The following is a 21,577-nucleotide window of genomic DNA, read 5'->3' on the forward strand; positions in this document are numbered from 1 at the left end:
CCCACTGCTCCTCGAAGGCGTCAAGGGAGCCAGTGGACGCCGCCCAGAGGAACTCTGCCCGGATGCGTGAACGGATGGAGAAGCAGAAATAGGCCCCACAGTGGCAGGAAATCCCATCGGCCAACCTCCTCTCCTTGGTTTTATAGATAGCTAGTTTGGCCAGGGCCAAGGTTGATAAGGAGATCCCGTGACTTTGTGGGGCCACAGATGGGGAGTGCATAGATAAAAAGGTGAGGGGAAAACTGCAACCAAAAACACAAGAAGATATTCAAGAGGAGCCGGAAAAGGGGTTGCAATCTGGGGCACTCTAAATAAATGTGTGCCAGGGTCTCTTTCACACCACAAAAAGGGCAGGTGGTGGGGACAGGGGTGAACTGCGCCAAGTACACGCCCGTGCTCACGGACCCGTGAAGGAGCCACCGACTGACATCCCTGGCAAGCCTTGGGACTAGGGCAGAGTATAAGCTGGCCCACCGGGGCTTCTCACCCTCGAGAGGTGGCAGGAAGCCCCGCCATTTGGTATCGGGGCGGGACGCAAGGGTGAGGTAGTGAAGAGTGTGGAGCACAAGCGTGTACAGATGTTTCCTTGGCTCAGTCTGGAACAGAACCGGCTGCAGATTGTGAAGCCAGCTCGCAGTGAAAGGGCGGGGGGTACAAGAGTCTGGTAGAGGGCAAATATACTGGTCACTGGGTGAGTAGTTTTCTGTTCCCTGAGTGACCAGAGCAGGGGCTGCACTACAGTAATCAGGAACCTGCTAGAACAAATTAAGGCAGACAGGCTGATTGGAACACCTACAGCCAATCAAGGCAGGCTGATCAGGGCACCTGGGTTTAAAAAGGAGCTCACTCCAGTCAGGTGGGGAGGAGCTAGAGGAGAGGAAGTGCATGTGAGGAGCTGGGAGCAAGAGGCACAAGGAGCTGAGAGTGAGAGGGTGTGCTGCTGGAGGACTACAGAGTACAAGTGTTATCAGACACCAGAAGGAAGGTCCTGTGGTTAGGATAAAGAAGGTGTTTGGAGGAGGCCAGGGGGAAGTAGCCCAGGGAGTTGTAGCTGTCATGCAGCTGTTACAAGAGGCACTATAGACAGCTGCAATCCACAGGGTCCTGAGTTGGAACCCAGAGTAGAGGGTGGGCCCGGTTTCCCCCCAAACCTCCTAACTCCTGATCAGACACAGGAGGAGTTGATCCAGAGTGTGGGGAAGATCACTGAGGTAAGCAAATCTGCCAATAAGCGCATGACCCACCAAGGTAGAGGAGGAACTTTGTCACACTTGAAATAAAGATTTAACGTAAATTAATGAATTTGGGGAATAATGGGATTTGGGGAAATAAATGCATCCAACATACATTCATGCTCTCTTTATGCAGTATTGCACTGTCATAAAGTGAAATCAGTACTGCTGCTTTATTTCGAAGATAGTGTGCTGTAAGAGAGCAAAAACATATGCCCTCCTAGAGAAAAAGGAGGTTGTTATCTCCAGCCGGGTTTATTAAGGACAGAAGGAAAGGCAATAAGAAGGTGAGTTCAATAGTCACTACCCCTTTATTTCACATCCTTGCACAAACGCTCGTATGAAATCTTCAACACTAAGAGCTATGGCTTTGATTGCTGAAATTAATTTCTCAGCTTACAGAAAGGATTTATTGGAGCCAAAACCCTTAGTGACCTGTTATACCTTTGCAGCTGATGGCTGGTTGCCATTTTCCATCAGAGCAAAATGGTGTTGGCGTGTGAAACTGCACAATTCAATCCCTTTATATGGTGACCTCATACAAAGGAGTTAGATGTCTTTAAAGGAAGAGAAATTGCTTTAGAAGAATGAATCCTGTGTTTAACAGAAAGTGTTCTTTTAAAAAAAAAGTCCTCTGCTGACTAGTCTAAAATGCTCCTCTCTTTCTACCTCCCCTGCTTCTTCTCTCTGGTCGTCTAGGACCGGCTCCTCTCTGTCTCTACATACAAACGCACCATTGTTGGTGTGAGAGCCTTCTCCTCAGCAGCAATTGCCATCTGGAAGAGCCTTCCTGTGTCTTTCTGCCTCATCAACTCTCCATTCATTTTCAAATCTCAGCTAAAAACATATCTTTTCTCCCTTGCCTTTGCCTCTTAATTGTCCTCTCCTCAGCCATTATTTATCAATGAACATCTATAATTGACTCATTTAACTCTCTGAAGTATTCTAGGATGCAGATTCTATGAGAGATGCAGTTGTATTTTTTCTGTATGTTCTGTTTTCACCGATCCAAGTGAGACTTTGCACTGGGGGTTGATCACCACCCACTAGGAGAGAAAATCCATCTGTCAGTCATGGTCACATAAATGAGGCTTCCTCAATTCTTCTCTGGTGATTCTGAGATAATCTAAAGAGTTAGGACAGGAGCAAAGGACTAGAGGATGCACCACTGACCAAAGAGTTAATGAACTCTTTATATGGCCCATTGTCAGCCATAGTTAGAGACTCAGCTATTAGAGGAGAAAAGTAACAGAGGGGTAGCCATGTTTGTCGTCTCCTTGTTCTTTTAGAGGAGAGAGGCACCTATGCAAAAGTGTAATTTGAGGGAACCTTTAAAAGCTACATCTGCAGAAATGGAACCATTCAACTAATCATGCTTTAAAAAAAACAAACCACGCCTTGATTTTAATTTTTTTAAATGTTGCAAAGAAGAGAAATTGTTTTCTTATACATAAAATTCACAATTATTTATCTCACTCCAATATTTATATACCATTATGAAAGTTGGAAGGGAAAAAATGAAAACCCTCCCCTAAAAATACAAAAGCAATAGACGCAATGAGTGCTCTGTGAATGCGCAAATGGCTTTTGACACCTATGAAACCCCCTGAGGCTTCTTCCCATGAAACAGAAATCCTCTTTGCAGAACGTCCTTTTAGCAGACAGGACAAGGGCATCTGCAGATCTCTATGGATAAGAGAATAGTTACCAAGTTAGAGAGGCAGGTATTCAAAGCTTAAGCCTTTTTCTTGTTCTTGACAAAAAGAATGATAAGGACTTTGGATTTATGAAAAAATACAGCTTTATTTAAAAGGGAGCTATCATCTTAAAATTATACTTCTGTATGAAAGCTATTTTTATTTTCTATGGTTACAAGTAACACCCAAGGTTACTTTAACTGAAAAAAGATTAGAGAAAATTTTTTTATTTTTTCCCCAGTTTTGTTTACTGTATTCGTTTGACTTTTCTAATATAGTTGGTTCAATGTTTTCCTCTGCACAGTTAATACATTTCTCCTGTTTTTTTGTGGCCTTTCACACAGCAATTGGGGAGAGAAATTTCTTTGTATAAAAGAGGAAAGCATAATTGTAAAACCACAAATATTGGCAGGAGTCTTAAGAACAAGTGTAGTACCTGCAATTATTGTTTTTTTAACTGACAATTTTTTAAATAGACGCTGTCTTTCTAGAATAAAACGTAAAGGGCTCTGATCCTGCAAGCAGGTGGGATTAACTTGATGCACGTAGGTAGTCTCATTGAACTCACACATGGCTGGGGCCCAAAGATCTTATAACCATCTAAAGAACAAAGCAGGCATTGTGAAAAGGTGGTTGGGCAAGGATGAATGATTATTAATAAAACTGCCTCTTTTAGATGGAAAATATGGTATAAATTATACTCCAGTACAGATGCTATCTAAATAAAAATGGTCATAAAAAGTGTGTGAATGGTACCTCTAAAGCATTTCTCTTGTAACAGCAATGTGGTGGCATGTTGTGTAGCACTCTGGGCTTAACAAACTCTGCAGGAGAGATTCTGTGCACTTTCCAGTTTTGTTTCACTCTGGCTCTGAGGATGACACCAAGAGTTGAAACATTATTTCATATATAGATTTTAAGGTCAAAGGGGCCATTATGATCACCTAAGTCTGGCCTCCTGCATAGCACAGGCCAGAGAATTACATCCACTCATTCTTTGGATTCATTTTTTGGTTTTAGATATGCCCATACAATACTCTGGGGACATACACATTAAAAATAATAACAAACCTTATAAATTAATCAGTAAGCCTTTATGAACTGACCTTCTCCATGCAGTCTACCAGGAGTCATAAATATCACCTCCTTCATTCAGATTTTCCTTTACTCACTCCCTTCTCAAAATCCCCAAACACCACCGGGGACATCTTCTTGCTCTTGCAACACAAGCTGTTTGCCCCTCTTTAAACCTATTTATTTAATAAAGTAGAGTAGTAATTTTCTACTTTTCAATGGATTTGGATTTGTGCTGAATTTGGATTTCTTGCATTATATTTGGGGATCCAAAGTCTTAAATCATTAATTCCAAAGATATTGCAAGTTGTAGAGTGAAAATCATTTTCTGGATGTGCCTGGCTGTGCCCTTCTTTCTCCTGCACACTCCACTGAAACCTTTCCATTTCCTTGTAACTGTACAGAACCAAGCAGCTAATCTTATTGGTGAGCAAGTCTGTTAATCCTGGTTAATTCAACAGGCAAGAAATTTAGACAGGGAAAACAAGTTCTACAATCATCTGAAAGAATACAAATGCATTATATCTGGAGAGGATGAACAAGTCAAATTCTGTTCTCAGGTACCCTTGTTTAGGTCTGGCTTTAGCAAGCTACTTATATGCACACCTAAAGCCTGGTCTACACTAGAAAATTAGGTTGTCATAACTACATCCCACAGGGCTGTGAAAAATCTACACCCTAGAGTGGCAAAGTTAAGCAGACCTAAGTCCCTGTGCAGACTGTGCTAAGTTGTTGCAAGAATTCTTCAGTTGACCTAGCTACCGCCTCTTGGGGAGGAGGATTACCTATGCCGATGGCTGCAACAGTGCAACTGTGCCACTGTAGTGTTGTAAGTGTAGACATACCCTATCTGTAAGCACATGATTAATCCCAAATAAGTCAGCCTGAGATCTGAAATAATACATAGTCTTATTTATAGCACTTTGAGTTCCTCCAGGGAAAGGTGATCTATAAGACACTGATTCAAAGTACTTAAGCATATACTTAATTCTAAGCACCAGAATAATCCCATCCCCATTTAGGCAAAGTTTTGAGCCTAAAACACACATACAGTTTGTGCTTAGGTGCTTTGCTGAATCAGGACCTTATAGGATATGTCCACACTGCAGCTGGGACAAGCCTCTCAACAGGCTTAGAATCATAGAAGATTAAGGTTGAAAAAGACCTCAGGAGGTCATCTAGTCCAACTCCCTGCTCAAAGCAGGACCAACGTCAACTAAATTATCCCAGCCAGGGCTTTGTCAAGCCTGACCTTAAAAACCTCTAAGGATGAAGATGCCACCACCTCCCTAGGTAACCCATTCCAGTGTTTCACCACCCTCCTAGTGAAATAGTGTTTCCTAATATCCAACCTAGACCTCCCCCACTGCCACTTGATACCATTGCTCCTTGTTCTGTCATCTACCACCACTGAGAACAGCTGAGCTCCATCCCCTTTAGAACCCCCCTTCAGGTAGTTGAAGGCTGCTATCAAATCATCCCTTACTCTCCCAATCTGCAGATTAAACAAGCCTATTTCCCTCAGCCTCTCCTCATAAGTCATGTGCCCCAGCCCTCTGATCATTTTCACTGCCTTCCACCGGACTCTCTCCAATTTCTCCACAGCCTTTCTGTAGTGGGGGGCTCAAAACTGCATGCAATACTCCACATGTGGCCTCACCAGTGCCGAACAGAGGGGAATAATCACTTCCCTTAATCTGCCGGCAATGCTCCTACAATGCAGCCCAATATGGCATTAGCCTTTTTGGCAACAAAAGCACATTGCTGACTCATCCACTGTAATCCCCAGGTCCTTTTCTGAAGAACTGCTGCTTAGCCAGTCAGTCCCCAGCCTGTAGCAGTGCATGGGATTCTTCCGTCCTAAGTGCTGGATTCTGCACTTGTCCTTGTTGAACTGCATCAGAGTTCTTTTGACCCACTCCTCCAATTTGTCTAGGTCACTCTGGACCGTATCCCTACTCTCCAGTATATCCCATCATCCAGATCATTAATAAAGATGTTGAACAAAAGCAGCCCCAGGACCGACCCCTGGGGAACCTCTCTTGATACCGGCTGCCAACTAGAAATTGAGCCGTTGATCACTACTAGTTGAGCCCGACAATCTAGCCAGCTTTCTATCCACCTTATAGTCCATTCATCAAATCCATACTTTTTTAACTTGCTGGCAAGAATACTGTGGGAGTCCGTATCAAAAGCTTTGCTAAAGTCAAGATGTATCATGTCCACTGCTTTCCCCATATCCAGTTATCTCACCATAGAAGGCAATAGGGTTGGTCAAGCATGACTTGCCCTTGGTGAATCCATATTGACTGTTCCTGATCACCTCCCTCTCCTCCAAGTGCTTCAAAATGGTTTCCATGAGACCTGCTCCATGATTTTTCCAGGGACTGAAATGAGGCTCTGGTTCCCCGGGTTCTCCTTCTTCCCTTTTTTAAAGATGGGCATTATATTTGCACTAAATATGGGCACCATTGCACTAAAAATAGCAGTGTGAACACCGAGTCTTAGTTGGAGTTCAGGTTCTCAAGCCTAGGGATTTAGGTAGGGTTGACAGTCTGAGCTGCAGCCTAAGTGTATGAGTCCACACTGTTATTTTTAGCGTGCTAGCTTGAGCCCTGTTAGTATGAGTCTGTCTAGCCTGGTTGGGAGGCTCTCTCTCAGCTGCACTGTAGACATGCCCATAAAGCACATTTCATTCGAGGAAATCAGAGTGCTATAAATAAGAATTTTCCGGTACTTTTACATATTATCATTAATAAGGAGCTTGCTGACTTTGCATACTTTAGGTTAAAAACTCTTCATAAAGCTAAAGAAAAGGAGACAGAATCCACTGTTTGTTAGTAAGATCTATAGCACCACCAGCAGCAGTTTGAAAGCATATTCTCATGAGCACTGTTTCACAAAAATGATTTTGTCTTGCCCTCAAATGCATCTTGCTTGTTGCAGAGGTAGAAATCTATCAAGGGCCTGGGGAAGAACCAATAAAAGAAAAAACACACCATCATCACCAGCAAAATCTCTTATTTTATTTGTTATCTTTTTTTGCAGCAAAATATTAGAGTGATGCTGAGCACTGTAGTACCTTATACGCCTATATCAGTACACGCACACATATACAAAGAACAACAAGCTCATTACTCTGAAGGCTTAAACTATAGTTAAAGGCTGATGTCCTAATCAGACAGGTCAGACCTACAACAGCCTATGTCTTAAGGGATTTTCCATACACAGCTGGCAACAAAACAAACAACTTCCTTCCCTTCAGTTGGGCAGCTGCCCAAGGGCTCCCCATCCATGACTAACAGGAGGAAGCAGTGGTTGTACAATGAATAAATTGCCATAATCATGTAACTGTCTTCCTGGGAAACCTGAAGAGATGAATCAATCCTTTTAATGAAAGACTGAGCAGCGGAGATGGAATGAGAGAAAAGGGTAAGAAGGGTGTGGGAGGGGGAGTATATCTAGGCTTATTGCAGTTATAGACTTCTTTTCAGACAGGGAAAAATATTTTATTTTAACTCTCAAAAAATCATGGGACAGTTCCTTAGACCAATACAATCCTTTTAGGCTGTTCTGGCAAAATCTTTCCCACCTGGGAATTCCACATTTATGGAGGAATCCCAGGATGGAGTACAGCTCATATAGGAGGCTCTTCTGGTGATGGTGGAGGAAGGAGTGTTTAGAGCAGTGCTGCACTGGGATAATTTTAGAACACCTCTGTGTCTGTTTTAAATTTGTGGCAGGAGCTGAGCTGGCTACCAGCAGCCACAGAGATCAAGGGAGCACAAAGGTCTCTCTCCCCCACAAATGCCAAGTATGGGCCAGTGAGAGCTGAGGATCTGGGCCTATAGTTTTTGTGAGGCTTTAGACAGAAATTGTACTGATTCATCTGCTTTTCAGTTTTTATTTTTGTTAGAATTATTTCCAAAAAAATGGGTGAAATAATGAAATAATACGTTTGGTTTTTGCAGGCATAAAATCTTGGGCCAAACCTTGAATTTCTTGTTCAGGAAAATCTCCGATTCAACTCAGTAGATTTACTCCTGATTTATACTAGTATAACTTAAAACAGAGTTTGGGCCCCGAACCCTTTTTACTGCTCCATGTTTTGTGTTCTTGTTTCGATTTGGAATGTAGCACACGTTACACATTTATTTATGTATTTCAATTTTTTCTTTTATTTAGGCCCCAATCTTGCTTCAATTTAAATCAAAAGCAAAATTCCTATGACTTCAGTGGAAGCGAGATCATGCCATTAGTTGCTTATTGGACACATAGGCTGCCAGAACATTCGAATACCTCACATTCAATTTAAAATAATCAAATCTCAACAAATGAGTCATCCAAGGGGCTGATTCAATAACATTTTATGCAACTCACTTTCTGTGATGGTAATGATGATTTAAAAGCTTGAATATACAGGTTATATGCATACATACATGATTTCCCTTGAAGCTCTTTTTAAAATAATACAACATTTCTGGTGGCAATTAGCAGACAAAGCCATTTTAAAAAAAAATCTCAAAGTGTCTTACCTCTGCTTTTATTTTATTGTCTCCAAAACAGAGATGCTGCAAGTAGGCTGCGGCATTGGATTGTACTGAAGGGAACTGATGCTGTAGCATCTGTATAACTTCAGGAAGTTCAGGATCTCTCCATCCAAACTCTCTGTACACAAAGAAACAAGAGTATCCTCAGCAAAGAACCTGACAACAGTGAATAATTATCTTCAATGTGGCAATGATTCACCGACCAATACAGTTAGAAATGTATAGATAAAACTCTGATTTTATTTGTTTTGTTATTATCAATGCCAGAAAGAACATGAACATAGAACTTTCCCCCCTTTTTACTGCTATCATTCTAACACATTATAAAAAGGTAGGTTTAATGTGAATTATTTATTCTCTCATCAAAGGCCCGTGTAAATTTTAACATAATCTAAATCCAGTGCATTACAGGAAACTCTGATAAAGATGAAATGAAGAAAGAAAAATAATTATACACACGTGCACACACGTGCACTTAATTAAAATTGGAAACGCTAGCCTTAAATATTACTGACTGTAGGAAAGGTTTATTTAATTACTATAATCATTAGGTGACAAAACTGATATCTAATACAGAAAACAACCATGTATTGTGTCTTTTGTTCACTGTATTCAGGTATAATGTAAACTAAAGCAAAACTAATGCACCAAAACCACACAGCTGATGTCTTTTGCATCTTTGCAAATATATGCCTAATTGAAACTGACTCTGCAAATGTTTCTCAAATGGACCATCTTAATCCTGTGAGGCGCTGAGCATCCTTAGAGCCAAATGGTGATGGGATTTGAGGATTTCAGCTCATCTCAGCACGTGTTCAGCATCTTGCAGGACTGGGCTCTAAATGAATATGTCAAATCAGGTACAACTATGTCTCTGCACTCAAGGGAATAGAGCCCATGAAAGCTGCCCTGATTTTGTGTCTCAGGAGTCAGATGTACGTGCAGCATCTCCAAATGAAATGAAGAAATCTAACATGCCTTTAATTCTTAGGGCTGAATTTTGCCCTCATATAAACATCCACACTTTCCACTGACTTCAGCAGTATCTGTGCAGGTGAAATCAAACAGTAGAACATGGGCCTCAAGCTGAAATTCACACAGTATTGGCACAGAGCCTGAGTAAAATGGGCTTTGTGTGAGGGAATGGTACAAAGGTTGTAGAGAACCATATCTGCCCCCAATCAGGACACAGGGTGTGGAGAAGTTGCAGAGGCCCTTTGTTGTAGCCGCTCCAGCCACTGAGACTTAGGATTACAGGTCACACATTATCATGGAACCACTTTTCCTCACTTGGTTTGCTGCCAAACAGTCCATCTGCCCTGGCCTACGAGGAGCAGTGCCCAGTTTTACCTTGTATAAAGGATTCAGAGACCCATATCATTCACTTCCTTCTTTCTAAATCATAGTGACTCTGCTGAACTGAGACCTACCATATAATGTTGGGTGAATTCACTCAGTTTGAGTAAAACTTTCAGTATACCTGCAGCCTGTCTTTAGCAAAATCAGACAGCTCACAGTTACAGTACAAGTTCCCCAAAATGAACTGAAGCAATAACAATGCATACTACAAAACAAGATTGATCCTGCAAGAACAAGTAGTCTTTGTTGAAATTCTAGCATCACCTATTTGTCTTTTCTTTCATCTCTCTACTAATCCATCTCACACAGTCAGTCAGCCTGAGAAGTATCATTTCTGTCAGTCAGCCTGAGAAGTATCATTCTACGTCACATCCTTACAAAGATCCAGGAAGATAAACATATGATACAAAAGAAATATATGCAGAATTCTGTGCTTTATCAGTTCAGACTAAATAAGCCATGTCTGATGTAAGTGATAAATTTTATATGAACTGTTTATTACAGAGAAAACATAAGGACACAACAACAAATCATGTGGTGGCTGTTCCAGGGTGGATTTAGACTGTGAGGAACTATCAAAGACTTTGTGTGATCCTGTGACACTGACAGGCCAAGAGCCAGGGAATGCCAGAGCCTTAGGAATTCATTTGTATGTGAATATCAAAGCAGTGTTAAGTGTTAGTGTGGGTTCAAACTAATTCACTTGTATGCTAATAGAGCTCAAAGGAGCTGTTGATTGTGTTGTTTTTGTCTGTCTCCTGCTACGGGTACCCACATGGCCCCACAGTATGCCAACATTTTTATGGCTGACTTAGAACAACGCTTCCTCAGCTCTTGCGTCCCTCCTCTACTTGCGCTACATTGATGATATCATCATCATATAGACCCATAGAAAGGAGACCCTTGAAAAATTCCACCTGGATTTCAACAGTTTCCACCCCACCATCAACCTCTGCCTGGACCTGTCCACACAAGTGTGAAAATAGAATTAATTATATTGTAAAAATAAGAACAGATTAAAGAAATGTTGTATGTACCTTTAAGCAGAAATAAGAAATGTTGCAATACAGGTGCCAGGAAAAGAAACATTAGGCATAAACAAGGGTGCTAATGGCGAAACATTAACAGAAGATCGGTAATAGTTAGTAAGGAAATAAGATATGCATGGCTAGCCCAGGTAAACTTATCAGATTCTGCTTCCTTTGTTATCTTGCTAAGTGCTCCCCCCCTTTTATCTGTATAAATAAGATAGTTTGTGTCTTGTATGGTGCTCACATTATCTGGGTGTATTAGCAGAGCGCTGTGCTAATAAAACAGAGTGGTCTGACAAACTGTGAGTCCTGAGTCTAACTTTGACACAAGAGATCCACTTCCTGGACACTACAGTCCAAATAAGTGATGGTTACATAAACACCGCCCGATACTGGAAACCTACTGACCGCTATACTTACCTACATGCCTCCAGCTTCCATCCAGGACACATCACATGATCCATTGTCTACAGCCAAGCCCTAAGATACAACCAAATTTGCTCTAATCCCTCAGACAGAGACACATCCCTACAAGATCTTTATCAAGCATTTTTAAAACTACAGTACCCACCTGGGGAAGTGAGGAAACAGACTGACAGAGTGAGATGGGTACCCAGAAATCACCTACTACAGGACAGGCCCAACAAGGAAAATAAGAGAACACCACTGGCCATCATGTACAGCCCCCAGCTAAACCCTCTCCAATGGATTATCAATGATCTACAACCTATCCTGGAAAACCATCCATCACTCTCACAGACCTTGGGAGGCAGGCCAGTCCTCACTTACAGACAACCCCCGAACCTGAAGCAAATACTCACCAGCAACTACACACTACACCACAGAAACACCAGCCCAGGAACCATCCCTGTAACAAACCTCGTTGCTTACTCTGTTCCCATATCTACTCTAGTGACACCATCAGAGGACCCAACCACATCATCCACACCATCAAGGGCTCATTCACCTGCACATCTACTAATGTTATATATGCCATCACGTGTCAGCAATGCCCCTCTGTCATGTACATTGGCCAAAACGGACAGTCCCGATGTAAAAGAATTAATGGACACAAATTGGACATCAGGAATGGTAACATACAAAAGCCAGTAGATGAACACTTCAACCTCCCTGGACATTCTATAACAGATTTAAAAGTCACTATTATTGAACAAAAAAACTTCAGAAACAGACTTCAAAGAGAAACAGGAGAACTAAAATTCATTTGCAAATTTAACACCATTAATTTGGGCTTGAATAGGGACTGGGAGTTGCTGGCTCATTACAAAAGCAGCTTTGCCTCTCCTGGAATTGACACCTCCTCATCTATTCTTGGGAATGGACTGCATCCACCCTGATCGAATTGGCCCTGTCAACACTGGTTCTCCACTTGTGAGGTACTCTCTTTTATTCATGTGTCATTACATAATGCCTGCATCTGTAACTTTCACTCCATGCATCTGAAGAAGTGAGGTTTTTTAATCACGAAAGCTTATGCCCAAATAAATCTGTTAGTCTTTAAAGTGCCACCGGACTCCTTGTTGTTTTTGTGGATACAGACTAACACGGCTACCCCCTGATACTTACCTCCTGTAGTCTGCTATTACATTACTTCTACATTATGTATACCCTGTAATTAAATAACCCCCGATCCAAGGTGTGTTAATGTAAGATCCTGGCCAGGTGTTAAAACTTCATGGAAACTAAAGAAAGACTGTTGTTTGCTCTTACTTTTCCTTTTACACTGTGTACACTCCTGTGACTAAACTCATCAAATGTGGATGGAACCTAAGAAATGCTAATGAAGGACTTAATAGCTGTAATAGGAAATGCTAATTTCAAAGCAAGGTTTCATGGAGGAGTAAAGAGACTTGTCAGATTGCTTTCTGTGTGGAAAAGCTATAAATATGGATTCATGGAATGATACTACATTACTGAACTGTTTGGATTCTAACAGGGTGGAATAACTAAACAAGAAAGCAGAGATCCTCAAAGTTATTCTGGGTAACCCTGAAATACTTTTGTAGATTGGCAGATTACTACATTTCTGCTATCATTTGGATTTACAAACTTTGATTCTCCTGTTAATGTAGTTTACCTCCTTTGACTTCCCAATAACTCATTTATTTTTCTTACCTAATAAATCTTTAGATCGTTTATTAGAGAATTGGCTACCACTGTTGTTTCTGGTATAAGATCCAGAGTATCAACTGATTTGGGGTCAGTGACTGATCGTTTGAGATTAGGAGTAACCTGATGTGGTATGATTTTTGTTTTATATACCTTTTATCACAAAAGTTCCATTTGTCTGGGTGAGAACACAAGCTTGGTGAAATCTAATTATAGAATATACCACCAGCGTGGTATGTCTGCCCTGAGATTGGCACTCAGAGTTTTGAGCCACTCTAGCTAGCGTGACAACTCCATAGAAAGTTTGACTTAAATTCTGCTGTTCTCCAATGCAGCAAACTGGAGATTCTGTGGCAGTTTGAGAAAGAGTTCAAAACTGAAGTTTTTTATTGAATTAAATATGAACATAAATAGCACAATGACTATAATACACCCGCTGATTTAATTTTTTATTAAATTCAATTTATTTTTTGCTGCCTCTAAATTTTTAATATTCAGTGTGTTGCAGTATTTGTACTGAAAATGCGTGAGTGTATTATAGAATTATCAGGGGAAAGCTGAATGGTTTGGCAGTTCTTCAAGGGACAACTGTGACTTCAGGCACTTGAAAAGCTGTTGGAAGCAGTTTGGGTTTGTGAGATAGCACAGTAGATGCCCACATGCTCAGGGTCTACTGATCATCATATTTGGGGTCGGGAAGGAATTTTCCTCCAGGGCAGACTGGCAGAGGCCCTGGAGGTTTTTCGCCTTCCTCTGCAACATGGGGCCCAGGTCACTTGCAGGTTTAAACTAGTGTAAATTGTGATTTTCTGTAACTTGAAGTTTTTAAACCATGATTAGGGGACTTCAGTAACTCAGCCAGAGGTTAGGGGTCTATTTCAGGAGCGGGTGGGTGATGTTCTGTGGCCTGCCTAAAGCTCTCAAGATGAACAACAAAGAGTCCAGTGGCACCTTAAAGACTAACTAATCTGTTAGTCTTTAAGGTGCCATCAGACTCCTTGTTGTTTTTGTGGATACAGACTAACATGGCTACCCCGATACTTTAAGCTCTTAAAATGTGACTTTATATTCTTCATACATTGATCAGATTTGAGAGAAAGTTTAAATCTCTCTAATTATATTTCACATTTAAACATAAGCTGATATTATGTGTGAGAATTAGGTTTTTCTGTGACTAGACAAATTCAAGTTTTGAGATACCCTGCTCCCTACTGATTTGGCCCTAGCAGCACAGTGACCACCATTTTAAATAGATATATTAAGTATGGATCAGTATTTTGGGGGGAGGGTAAAATGTTTTAAAAATATATATATATATAAGATGAACAAAAGACTAAAAGCTCAGTTCAGCAGACATAATCCGTAATTTTTGCTGTCTACTATTCCATGGGTTTTCAGGTATTCATTATTCACAGTTTATGCAGCGATACCTACTTGGGAAAAAATAACACAACCACCCAACTGCTACAAATATGTGAGCACTGATTGCAAAAATACTAGATCATATAGTAATTTAAAAAAAAAAAATCTCTCTCCAGTTGATGTAGTTTTACACCAAATTTGAGAAGCAGGTGCGATAGCTGCATATACTATGAATCCATGGGTCAAAGTAAATTTCTATGGAGTTTAAATTCCTATTTCTCAGTTACATTAATAGAGCAGAACATTCACATCTGATCAAGCAGTTGGCATAGACAATCACTGACACCCACAGTTATTCCAGTCCCAGAAACATTCCCTACGGGCAGTGTTGTAGAGATGCCTGCTGTAGGCAACCATATGTTTAACTAAGAGTGGAACAACACCAAGTATATACCATAGGAAGAGAAAACACTTCTCATTATCTTTAGATATCAATGTCAGAGATAGCTTAAGATCAAACAACATACACACAAAAAAAGAAATAATCAAAGCTGAATGAAGATCAAAGAATGGATTTCCCCCAATGCTATGAAAGATAATGTAAGGGAGATATTTACTGTGATTAAAAATACTTGAGGGAAAAATACCAGCAACAGGGGAATTCCTGTGTAAGGACTTTACCTCAGTAAATTCAAAAGGACATCAGCAAAGTTCAAAGTTAGCCCAGATAAAAAAAAACAATCAACCAAATAGAAAATATACTGATGGAAACAGCCTAATAGATTTTTTCCAACCCTTACTTCTCCTATGGCATTGTAAATCAAATTTAACATTATTTTATATTCAATTTTATTAGAACTGAATCTGAAATATTTCTTTACAAAAATTATTTCCTTCTTCAAACACACACACACACACACACTTGTTATTATAGATTGCTAATGAATTCTGAGGTAGTTGTTACTAATTAAGAGGAGATAGCAATAATGTATCTACTTTGAAAATGGAAAAACAATAAGATTTGGTAGATTATGTAAACAGATATAAGAAATAAAATGCAAAGGCAATGAACCACGGTGGGTCCTACTGACCTTCACCTTCAGCGTATGTTAAGATCCACTCATGTCTCACGGAAAACTAAAAAACACGGAGCCACAGCATCTCCCTGTTTTTAGTCAAATCTGGCCAAATTAAGAATGGAAGTAGGAAGAAAGATGAAATGGCATCATTCTTGCATTGAAGGCCTGTGGATACCCTTTTGATATGAACGGCACATTAAACGGGGCTCTGAAAGTGTTGGGGAGACTTCATTATCTGCTACATTCATGGCAATTCTAATGGGAATTAATAATGGCAGCTTCATATTAACATATGCACTGCACTTCTACCTCCTTTGGAGAAGGTAGTGTAACCCATGTGCCTAATAGGGAGATATCTCTTTATGAGACCCAATGCGGGGAGGTAGGAGTGAGTTGTGTCTGGGTCACCGTTGCTAGGCAGATTAAGCACTCCACATCCAAAAACTTCTGGAATTGGCTGTGGTAGTTTTGGGTCTGCTCCAATAGGTTTCCTGTTGCTGAGGTCAGACTACATAAGGGCAAGAAGGCAGGGCAGCTGCTTTGGCGAAGGCCACGTGCCCTGTGTGGGTCAGGAAACTGAGCCCAGGAGCAGAAAGCAGGCGGTTGTCCCTCACTCTGAAGCATTTTGCAGCAGGTTAGTGATATTGTTAAGCCTCTAACAGGGAAGCATGGGCAATGCTAATTATAGCAAGGGGAAATTGGGAGGGAAAAGTAACTTCTATTTTAATTGTATGCTTTGAATGTTGTTCTGATTTTAGCCAAACCGTTCTAGTTAAATTGTCTCAATAATCTGATTCACCAACTTTTCTTTAAAAAGTAGTAATGGGGAAAGAGTCATTTCTATTTTGCTATTCTCAGTTTTGTATTTTCTTGTAACAGGGTTGTCTTTAAATCTATACACTTAACTGAATGGTTGATTGATCAGTTACCTGACTGGCTAGCAGTGATTTCAGCAGAGGAAGAGTCTGCATGGATTCCAACGGAAGATACCTACAACCAAGTGGAGGGAAGATGTTGCTTTGGACTCAGTAGACTGTATAGATTTGGTGATCAAAGACTGTAACTGAGAATTTGGTGAATAAAACCTAAGTTTTTGGGGACTATCAGTTTCTTATCACTCTATTTCTGTGAGGACTGAAATGCTCAGATTTTAATTTGTTTTCTTTATTTGTGCTTAAGTATAACTGAAGGAAATGTCTGTGGATTATAAAATAGCCATGTCATGCTGTAAAAATTAGATTATTATTTGTTTCTTTATCATAAGATTTTATAAAGTTATTTCATTAAATTCATTTCTTTAGTTCCTTTTGGGACTTGAATGTGGGGAGGGTGACCTTGTGCAATCCTTGTTGAAAATCGTTACAGACTGAACTCTGGGTCTCCGGCTACTTTATATGGGAGTTGCTTTTTTTTTAAGGCATTACAGACAGGGAAATGAAGTGAACTCTAGATCACCGAAAGGTTAAAGGAGTAGGGCACAGAAGCAGGCAAGGAGCTAACTGCAGTTCAGCTGATCAGGGGAAAAGAGAAACTTTGCAGCTCCCTACACTCGGGAAGATACATATCTTGAAGGAATTTCTCTGGGCGGCAGAATGTGTTCTTGTTTTCTGTTATCAGAAAGGCAGACTTAACAGAAGAAAGTACTGATATCCTCAGACTCAAAAGCTATGAACAAAGAAATGTGATACAGTATAGTATGGACTAAATTTGAGAACAGCTGAAATCAGAATGTTAGACCCATGAACAGTATTACAAACATAACCTTTATGAAAGGTAGTATGCCTCCAGGATAACTGAGAAATACATACAAGTTTATTGTTCCCCAAAAGCTCAGAATTCAATCTTGGATGCCTACATGTGAGCCTAAGGGGACTATAAAGAGGAAGAGAAAAGAGACATTTTGCATTTTATTAAACCATGTAAATGCACAATAACTCCACCAACTCAATGGAGTTAACTATGACCAGATTAGAAAAGTGTGTGTATGAGAGACTCTTATGTACAATGTATATAGGACCATACAGTTAAAGTAAATGCACAAAACATACCTTATCTGCAAATCTATGATCTCAGAAGTTTTCACCATGTGTTTTCTTCCCTAGCAATGAGAACGTAAGAACATAAGAACGGCCGTACCGGGTCAGACCAAAGGTCCATCTAGCCCCGTATCTGTCTACTGACAGTGGCCAATGCCAGGTGCCCCAGAGGGAGTGAACCTAACAGGTAATGATCAAGTGATCTCTTTCCTGCCATCCATCTCCATCCTCTGACAAACAGAGGCTAGGGACACCATTTCTTACCCATCCTGGCTAATAGCCATCTATGGACTTCACCACCATGAATTTATCCAGTTCTCTTTTAAACACTGTTATAGTCCTAGCCTTCACAACCTCCTCAGGTAAGGAGTTCCACAAGTTGACTGTGCGCTGCCTGAAGAAGAACTTCCTTTTATTTGTTTTAAACCTGCTGCCTATTAATTTCATTTGGTGACCCCTAGTTCTTGTATTATGGGAATAAGTAAATAACTTTTCCTTATCCACTTTCTCCACATCACTCATGATTTTATATACCTCTATCATATCCCCCCTTAGTCTCCTCTTTTCCAAGCTGAAGAGTCCTAGCCTCTTTAATCTTTCCTCATATGGGACCCTCTCCAAACCCCTAATCATTTTAGTTGCCCTTTTCTGAACCTTTTCTAGTGCTAGAATATCTTTTTTGACGTGAGGAGACCACATCTGTACACAGTATTCAAGATGTGGGTGTACCATGGATTTATATAAGGGCAATAATATATTCTCAGTCTTATTCTCTATCCCCTTTTTAATGATTCTAACATCCTGTTTCCTTTTTTGACTGCCTCTGCACGTTCTTAACATTTTCAGAGAAGTAGGTGTTTCTGAATAATTTGCTTGCCAAATAGTTTGGAAATATTTAAAAAAAATATTTAAGGTAACTAACATTTTGATCACAAACTTTTCTTTGTTATTGATATTCTTTTGGATTACAGGTACAATTTTTAGTTTGATCTCTGGGGAAAAAGAATTGTATTCATAGTAGAAATAGGAGTACAAACAGGAGGAAACATATCATTGGCTAACAAGATGGTAATCTGATTATATTTTGTGTGAGGATATAGCTCAGTGAGGCACGTGAATGGGCATCTGGCAGAGATTGGTAGACATGGAACTGGCAACACAATAATTTTCAGTTGAATTGGACCTCCCTTTATTGCATTAGCAATTAGAAAGAAACAAATAATTTCTTCCATCTATGCTCACAATGGGCCATTTTCAGTATTTGGATACTGATGTGTGGGCACAATCAATAATTAAATTGTTTATTTGTATAACTTGTGGTTGATATTATGGATACAAAACCAAAAAAAAGTCATGCATTGAAAACCCATGGACTGCACCTCAGTGTATGCTTTAATATTTTAAAATGTAGTTTGTTATTTGGTTGATCTCCATGATATTTCAGATTTAATGTAGCTGAATCTACACACATGTACCAGATACTGTCTTCCTTTTTCAGATGTTAAAAAGAAATAAGAACATATTTTACTTGATGTTGCTCCTCTTTATTTCTGACATCCTCCCATTTAACTCCTCCATGCCTGGACAGCCCCAATATCTGATAGCTTGAGTTATTATAACTATTCACTAATGTTTGCATGACTTCATAATGAATTATTAGTTTTGCACATGTTTTACTATCAAGTATTCACAGCACTTAAAATCTCAATCTTGTACAGTGCTGAGCACACTTGCCTAATCCTGAAAAACACATAAAGCACAGTATGTGCTTAACTTCAAGGATGACTAGTCCTATTGACTTTAACGAGACTACTCATGTGTGTAAATCTAAGTGCATGCTTAAGTACCTTGCTGAATTATGCCTGAATGCCGAGTACCTTACAGAGTAGAACCTTATATATCTCCAAGGTGTAGAACAGTCTTGTATAGTGGCAAACTGTTCCTTCTTTCATTGTAGAAAATGCAGTTCTGCCCTCCTATTCATCAAATGATCTCCAATTAGAGATCCTCTTTCCTGTCTGCATTTACTGTAGTACTTAGACTCAAATTCTAAAATAAGACATCATAAGATATGGGCTGAAAGAGAAGCAAGATGGGTACCATTTCTACATGATGAAAAATTACCCATAGATGAGCCTAATATGGGTTCCTAAACCATCCTTTTATTAAGTGGAAAAGATTTATTAAGGTGTTACAGCTTAATGCAAGTTCCCTAGAGACAATCGTAATAAAGAAACTCCAATTTATCATTTTAGGTTATTGCATTCCTTTACAGCATGATTAACTTCAGGGATGGGGGTGGGGGTGGGATATTCATTGTTGCACTGCAATTTCCATGAATATATTTTTAACTGAAATATATTTAAACATCTTCTATACTACCAATACTAACCTCTCCCATTGCTCCTAACTGTGTCTTTTTAACAATTTAGGAATACCAGCTGAAATGTTAGTCTCAAAAGTGCATTTCATTTCTTTCACCCTCCTACACCCAAAGTTCACCATTAGGTAGGCACTTACAGTAGTTTACCGTTATGTAGACACAGCGTCTGATACAGGAATTGATTTAAAAAGAATTTAAGGAGGGTAGTATAATTAATGCCAATCAGCTCAGGTTTATGGAAAATAGATCTTGTCAAACTATCTTTTTTGATGAGATTCCAAGTTTGGTTGATAAATGCAATAGTGCTGATGTAATATGTTTAGACTTCTGAAAGGCATTTGACTTGGTACCACATGGTATTTTGATTCAAAACTAGAAAAGATAGAAAGTTAATATGGCACACATTTAAATGGATTAAAAATTGGCTAACTGATATGTTTCATAATGTAATGGTAAACAGGGAATCATCATCGAATGAGTTTGTTTTTAGTGGGGTCCCACAAAGATCAGTTCTGGGCCTTAGATTATTTAACATTTTTATTAATGATCTGGAAGAAAACATAAAATCATCACAGATGAAGTTTGCAGATGACAAAAAATTAGGAGAGGGGTAAATAATGAAGAAGACAGGTCACTGATACAGAGTAATCTGGATTGTTTGGTAATCTGGGCGCAAGCAAGTATTATGTGTTTTAATAAGGCTAAATGTAAATCTATACATCAATGAAGAAAGAAAGTAGGCCTTACTTACAGGTTGGGGGACTCTATCCTGTGAAGCTGTGACTGTGAAAAAGATTTGGGGGTCCTGATGTATAATCAGCTGAACATGAGCTCCCAGTGCGATACTGTGGCCCTGCATTTAGGACAGAAGAATCCCATGCACTGCTACACACTGGGGACCAACTGGCTAAGCAGCAGTTCTGCAGAAAAGGACCTGGGGATTACAGTGGATGAGTCAGGGGGTTACCTAGGGAGGTGGTGGAATCTCTTTCCTTTGAGGTTTTTAAGGCCCGGCTTGACAAAGCCCTGACTGGGATGATTTAGTTGGTGTGGATCCTGCTTTGAGCAGCGGGCTGGACTAGATGACCCCCTGAGGTCTCTTCCAACCCTAATCTTCTATAATTCTATGATAGGGCTAATGTGATTCTTGAATAAACAAACAGAGGAATCTTGACTAGGAGTAGAGAGGTTATCTTACCTCTGTATTAGGCACTGATGAAACTGATGTTGGAATGCAGTGTCTAGTTTTGGTGTCCACAATTCAAGAAGGATGTTGACAAATTGTAGAGCAGGGGTCGGCAACCCATGGCATGCGTGCCAAAGATGGCACGCGAGCCATTTTTTAATGGCACGCGACTGCCTGCTGGGACTCTGCATGCCATTAAAAATCCTGCTGATGCGGCAAGCCGCGGGGTCTGCGGTCATAGGCCAGAGGGCTGGCCGAGTGCAGCAAGCCGCCGGCTCCTCCCCCGCCTTCCCCCAGAGCCCTGCCGCCCTGTGAGCAGCCCTCTGGGGGCTGGGGCTACGCGCTCCCGTGGGGCAGCGTTTGGCTCTGTGGAGAGGTAAAGATGCTCCCCGCTCATCAGGATGCTGGGGGCTGGGGCTACGCGCTCCCGTGGGGCAGCGTTTGGCTCTGTGGAGAGG

At 40.4% G+C, this 21,577-nt stretch overlaps 1 protein-coding gene across 5 annotated transcripts in view; it reads right to left on the bottom strand.

Annotated features, from left to right (window-relative positions):
* Nucleotides 1-21,577, bottom strand: part of CTNND2 (catenin delta 2) — a 1,230,307-nt gene that overhangs the window by 314,903 nt on the left and 893,827 nt on the right. For all 5 annotated transcript variants that reach the window (XM_075062683.1, XM_075062682.1, XM_075062681.1 and 2 more), the window contains one exon: nt 8,539-8,671. In XM_075062683.1, the coding sequence (XP_074918784.1) occupies nt 8,539-8,671 (133 nt within the window). The remainder of the gene's footprint in view (nt 1-8,538; nt 8,672-21,577) is intronic.

Source organism: Chelonoidis abingdonii, chromosome 2, assembly GCF_003597395.2.
Source record: "Chelonoidis abingdonii isolate Lonesome George chromosome 2, CheloAbing_2.0, whole genome shotgun sequence".
NCBI classification, from domain to species: Eukaryota; Metazoa; Chordata; order Testudines; family Testudinidae; genus Chelonoidis; species Chelonoidis abingdonii.